This window comes from Hemiscyllium ocellatum, chromosome 24, assembly GCF_020745735.1.
Source record: "Hemiscyllium ocellatum isolate sHemOce1 chromosome 24, sHemOce1.pat.X.cur, whole genome shotgun sequence".
Lineage (NCBI taxonomy): Eukaryota > Metazoa > Chordata > Chondrichthyes > Orectolobiformes > Hemiscylliidae > Hemiscyllium > Hemiscyllium ocellatum.
The window spans coordinates 49655834-49661945 of NC_083424.1; the positions used below are offsets into that span (position 1 = coordinate 49655834).

The window sequence follows — 6112 nt, forward strand, 5'->3', positions numbered from 1 at the left end:
GGACGATAACCTGACGTTGTGTGATTTTTTAACTTTGTACACCTCAGTTCAACACCAGCGACTTTAAATCATGACTACATTTAACAATGATGTTTTATCAATTCAAGGATGTAGGCATGTAAGGATTTTTCCTGTTTGCTCTAGAACGGAATTGAAGTCAGTCTCCTTTGCAACTGACTAAAAAATAAGTGCTTTGCAACCTGAAGTATCAAGTGTTTTTATTTTGGCAGTACAATGCTTTTCTTGAAGCAGCAATATTCTTACCTATCTGAGACCCTACAACACCAGAGGTTTTGATATAAAGTATAACTACCTGATCACATTGCTTGGATTGGTCAAGCTGCAGTTTGCTCCATGGTGTTTGAACCAGCGCAGCATGAACTATCCAGAGTGAAGAAGCAGAAAACAGAGTGGACAATAAAAGAAAGTAAACGAAACAATTCTAACATTAAGAAAAATCTACATGCAACTGATCAAATTGAACACAACCTCCGTACAGACAACAGTTTGGCATCATTGCTACAATCAAAAGATCTGTGACAGAGAACTTCGCACACTCTTATCACATGAAGTTTTGATGTTCAGAATTTTGTTTTCTCTGACTATGTATTTTCACACATAACGGTTGCGTCAAGCCATGGTCTTTTGTCCGCCTTATTTGTGAATATGCCTGTACGTCAGCCTGTGTTTAGGGATTTAAATTGATATAATTAAGTTATCCTTGTTCTGTCATCTATTAAACATTAAGTGCTTGCCAATAATCAATGTTTCTGCTGTGCAAGTAAGATGTGAAATGTTTTTTTCATGAATAATACTCAGTAAGCTTGATTTAATGGATTGAATGGTTGAAATTAGGATTAATCCTAAACCAATCCTTTCTCTCAGGTTTTGAAATAGTGAAGCTCGATTATCGGCATTTGATTAATTTTAGTCCCAACTGGATCATGGCAAGCAGAACTGTGTACAATATTCTAAGCACGGCTTTACCGACGATTTTTAAAATGGCAAGAGTATCCCATTATTACTTGCCCAATATTTTTCCACTAATTTATAGTAAATTCTCGTTTGCGTTCACGGACAACAAGTGACATTGATATCGAATCCATTTATTGTCGAATAGATGGCCGTTCATTCTCTGCACTACGTTTATTCGTTAGTAATTAATAGCCCGTTTTTCGATTGTTTATCCGAATTTAAATTTACCAATGTACATTTCATCTGCATTCGAATCATGCATTGAATTGCTCTGTTTGACTGTGGAATTTGACATTTGGCGTTTAGATGCAATGTTATAAATATTTTGCACGGTCAAGCTCCGGAAGTCTTAAAGCACTGAAATCAAAACAGATTTGACTCATTTTGACAGAAACGAAAGACGCTGAAATGAATGCTGCCTTTGATATTCGATCAATTGTTTTATTGAACTGCTAAGGTGGGATAGATTCATAATGCTTCAATACTTAAGACACAATAACATTGTTCCTGTCTTTTATTCAGATGTATGCATGTCAGCTAATAATCATTGGCATTTCAGTTAACACGGCATGTTTGTAAAAACCAGTTACTTTTACATCCGGAAGTTTCCCCCGCGATGAACATTTTTTTCAATTAACCGGAATACAAATAATTTCTAACGTATTGTTACGTGGGAGGTATGAACAGGAATAAACAAGCTTTCTCAATTGAGACATGTGGAGCTTCCGGAATCACATACAGCTCGATCTCGAGATACTTGTCTGAAACGGAGTTGCCTGAGTCTCATGTTTAACCCCACAGGAGTAACGCTCGTGTGAGTTCCACTCTGAGGCTGACAGGGTCAGATAGCTGCTCACACTGAACGTGTTGTCCGTCTCCTGCTGGATCCAACTGGTCTCCACACCGTTCCCCTTGACACTGCCATCTACCGTCCACTCAATCTCCACAGCGCCCGGATTAAAACCGCTCACCAAACACACCAGGGTCGCCGTGTTCTTTTCCGTGATTTGAACCGATGAAGGCGGAAGGAGGGATACCGATGGTTCCCGCGGACCTATTTAAAATAAATTAGGTTCATGTGAGTTAAAAGACTGCATTTTATAAACAGGAGATTTATTCTAAGATAATACAATTAAAATTATGTCGATTACGGAATGTAATGAATAGTTCACTTAATTTTGCGTGCATTTAAATGTACTATTTAATCCAAGAAGGACTGAATATGAGAGACCGCTTTGTTTGCGTCTGACGAAGTCATGTTGATCTTTAATGGCAGACTGAAGTGTGGCAATTGATCTGACTAAGTCTAGAGAGAAGCTACGTTTGTTTCATTTGGTAGCGGTATCCCTTGAAAAACAGAAGGAACACCTTAGTATAGCTGCTGATAACACTTCATGCAGCTGCCATGGCTCTACAATGGGATAGCAAAGTGCCCGCCACGTTTTGAAGTACTATTGATAATATGAAAAGTTAACATATGTTAAAGTTGTGTTGATTCGTTAACGTGAAGGAATTGTAATCAGTTTTATTTCAAGTGTATCGATCAATTATTGCTAACGTAAAATAGTTGATTAACAGTTCACTCTCATCTCGTCTTGATAGCCAATGACATTTCCATCACATTATAACTCCGCTATCGATATTTGATGGTTATCATTGCCGGAAAACAAAACTATTCCAACCATGTACTTAAAATGGAGTCAAGAGCAGGGCAATGGGAGAATAACGCAATTCCTGATTCCCAAAACTGATCGGTCATTTAAATGCAGTTTCCACCACACACTCCACACTCGGTATTATCCCAAACAAAGCAGTCCACTTGACTGGCACCCCATCCCCTGCAGCAACTCACCAAGGCTCTGACAAATATACCTTCCAAATTCTAAAACTCTGCTACTGGAAGGGTATGGAAAGCAGGTGTATGGGGATACACCACCTGCAAGTTCACCAAAGCATATCCCAGCCTGTAATGGAACTATATTGCCGCTACTTCACTGGAGTTGTTCTTAACACCAGGCATGCCCTCCCTTTTGCACTAGCTCTACCGCCATCCACAGCGTACACGTGCTGTGAAAGAATGGGGCGCATAAGAAGTCATAACAGACATATCATCAGAAAAGTGTAAACAGGCTGCCCTGTTTAAACATTAGCAATTGTTTTACTCTGTCATTAAGTCCAAAATCTCACCAATGCGCGCCCGTGCTGCTTGATCGGGAGATTTATGTAGCTGCATCTCATCGAGCAAGGATTACCTCGCAGTGATACTGTGAGAAGCCATGTCTATTATTTCAGTCAATTCAATATTCCCAATTACATTAATGTTGCATAAATTTTGTTTCGGATTCGGCCTTCTCTGATCACTGACATCGAAATCACCAGCCGCTGAGATCAGAAACAATCGGGGAAAGAACAGGAAATCTCTGTAGGTAGTGCACATTCTCATTGGAAATCACACAACACCAGGTTATAGTCCAACAGGTTTAATTGGAAGCACACTAGCTTTCGGAGCGACGCTCTTTCATCGGGTGATTGTCGCTCCGAAAACTAGTGTGCTTCCAATTAAACCTGTTGGACTATAACCTGGTGTTGTGTGATTTTTAACTGTGTCCAAAACCGGCATCTCCAAATCATTCTCATTGGACTATTTAACGATATCAAGAATCCAAGGATAATATAACGAGATGGTCGTGCATCTGACTTCATGCTCATTTTCAGTTTAACAAGACACCGTACTAATTCAGAGTTTCACCAGGTTTTGTTGATTGCAATTAAGGCCAGCGAATGCGCCGCTAATTTCATTGCAATTCGAATCCGCATCTTCAGAGAAGCAGTCATGCCTTATTTGTTGGTGGCTTTGAGAATTCAGTTTTCCATTTGGTCCGCCAATAAGACAATACGTAACAAACGGCGGGATTGTGGCGCTGGAAAAGCAAAGCCGCTCAGGCAGCATCCGAGGAGAAGGAAAATCCACGTTTGGGGCATAAGCCTTTCATCAGGATTGATGAGGGGCTTACACCCAAAACGTCGATTCTCCAGCTGGCCTCATTCCTGGTGAAGGTCTTCTGCAGAACCACACTCTCGACTCCTATCTACAACATCTGCAGTCCACGCTTTCGAACTGAACTTCCGTTATAAATCGAAGTCGCTAGATTCAATGCAACAGTGGTCGCCATTAAAAAACTTAAGGGAACCGAGAACGCATAAAGCCGAAAGCTAATGTTACCTCTTCTCAACCGCTATCTCTACAGATGCTGCCAGATCTGCTGACGCTTTCCAGCAATTTCTGTTTTTGTTTCAGATTTCCAGATTCAGCAGCTCATTGTTTTACTTGAAGCTAAAGTTACGACCCATTTTTGACTTCCCATTGCCCTTTGTGTTTTAAGAGGGAATTTATATGGGGTTACCTTTCTCGCTTCGTCGATCAATTCAAGCTGATGGCGTTGGACACCATAATTTACTTATGGAAATCGTTACTATATATTTTAGTATTAATGCTCTGGATACGATATAATTTAAGGCAACCACGCCACAGCCCGAGGGTCCATTTCTTGTGCACGCCGACGAGAATCGCGGAACAGAAAAAAAGTGCCCTAAATATTTCACTAAAAATAACAAAGGATTCTGGGGATCTGAAACAAAAACAGAAATTCCTGGAGAAACTTAGCAGGTCTGGCATCATCTTTGGAGAGAAAGCAAAGTTAACATTTGCATTCCAGTTCTAATGAAGAGTCACCTGACTGGAAACGTCAACTCTGCTTTCTCCCCTCACACGCTACTAGACCTGCTGGGAGTTTCTCCAGCAATTTCTGCTTTTTTTTTTGTTTCTTAAACATTTTCCCGTCCACTGGCACAGAGACGACGGCGCCAATTGTTCTTCTGGCCGTTGTAAAGCCGCTCAGCACAGAACAAAGAGCAGAATGCCTCATAAACCTGCAAGATTCAGTTCTTAACCAGTCAATGGACAGCTCCAGATAATTTGAAAATAATTTATATTCTATTGTGAACAGAAAGTTACAACTGGAGCAGATTAAAATGCAGACATTCATAGTATTTTGCTCTTAAACGGAATAAAGTTTTGAGCTCTACAGGAAAAGGGATTTTACTCACTGCCAACACTCAGCTTGGTGCCTGTGCCGAAGTAGCCGATGCTGCTTTTCCATATGGCACAGTAATAGTCCGCGACGTCTCCCGATTCAACTCTGCTGATACTTAACGTTCCTGTGTTGCCGGAGACAGAGCCCGAAAACCGGTCTGGAACACCTGAGGCTCTGTACGTGCTGCTGCCAGCGTAGTGATAAAGCAGATACCGAGGAGCGTTTCCAGATTTCTGCTGATACCAATAAATGTCACTGCTCCCTAAGGAGGCACCCGACAAAGTGCAACTAATCTGGACGGTCCCTCCGAGGGATGTCGATTTTGAAGGCGGTTGGTTTACTGTAATCTCTGCGCTCGAAACTGGAGGAAGAAGGGCATCAAAAATCTTACTGCTGTGTACTTTGATCAATTATTGAAACGATTGAATATATACGCACTTGTAAGATCACACCAAACAACATTCACAAAATGGATTTCACAGTGAATCTAAATGTGAGAACACCCACCTGCAACGCAGAAATAGAGTACAACAATAACACGTGACCAGTCAGACATGGTGAAAAGTTTAACCAGGCTGAGATGCATTGAGAGCTGTTTAACCAGATGGATTCAGTACCTGAAAGGTTCACTCTTTTTATAAGACCTGACACCGAGAAGGTGTTGCCCTCTGCTGTTATGCAAATTAATATTTCCATCTCAACCAATCAGTCACTGAAATCCAAAGACAATCTCAAAATCCCTTCAGGGAACAGCAAATACGAGCAAGGTTATAGAAAAGCAAAATGCAGCAGTTGCGGAAATTCCAAGATTAAACAAAAAATACAGGCAGGAAATGTCGTGGAGCGAGAAATTGGATCCACATTTCATTTCTTGACCTTTCTATAGAAGCTAAAAACACTTTGCTAAAAGCGTTGCTACTTTCCTAGTGTATGCTCTGAGCATTCTATGTTGCAAAATGGGATTTGAATCCTCGAAACAAGCAACAATAAAAGATATGAGAAACAGATATAACATTTCGAGTCCAGAGACATCTTCAGTTCCG

The 6112-nt window shown here is 40.8% G+C and overlaps 1 protein-coding gene across 1 annotated transcript; it reads right to left on the bottom strand.

Annotated features, from left to right (window-relative positions):
* Positions 1–1706: 1706 nt before the first annotated feature.
* On the bottom strand, positions 1707–5660 carry LOC132827406 (immunoglobulin lambda-1 light chain-like). The gene is made up of 3 exons (XM_060844074.1): positions 5577–5660; positions 5083–5430; positions 1707–2029 (listed from the first exon to the last, which is right to left on the bottom strand). Exons 1-3 carry the CDS (start codon positions 5653–5655, stop codon positions 1707–1709), a joined length of 750 nt encoding a protein of 249 aa, XP_060700057.1. The 5' UTR covers positions 5656–5660.
* Between the last annotated feature and the right edge of the window lie 452 nt (positions 5661–6112).

What these genes read in the sequence shown, in the direction of transcription:
- LOC132827406 (XM_060844074.1), bottom strand. Translation starts at nt 5,655, where the DNA reads ATGCATCTCAGCCTGGTTAAACTTTTCACCATGTCTGACTGGTCACGT. An exon ending in ACTCTATTTCTGCGTTGCAG is followed by an intron (nt 5,431 to 5,576) that starts GTGGGTGTTCTC and finishes TTCTTCCTCCAG; the next exon opens with TTTCGAGCGCAGAGATTACA. An exon ending in CACCAAGCTGAGTGTTGGCA is followed by an intron (nt 2,030 to 5,082) that starts GTGAGTAAAATC and finishes TATTTTAAATAG; the next exon opens with GTCCGCGGGAACCATCGGTA.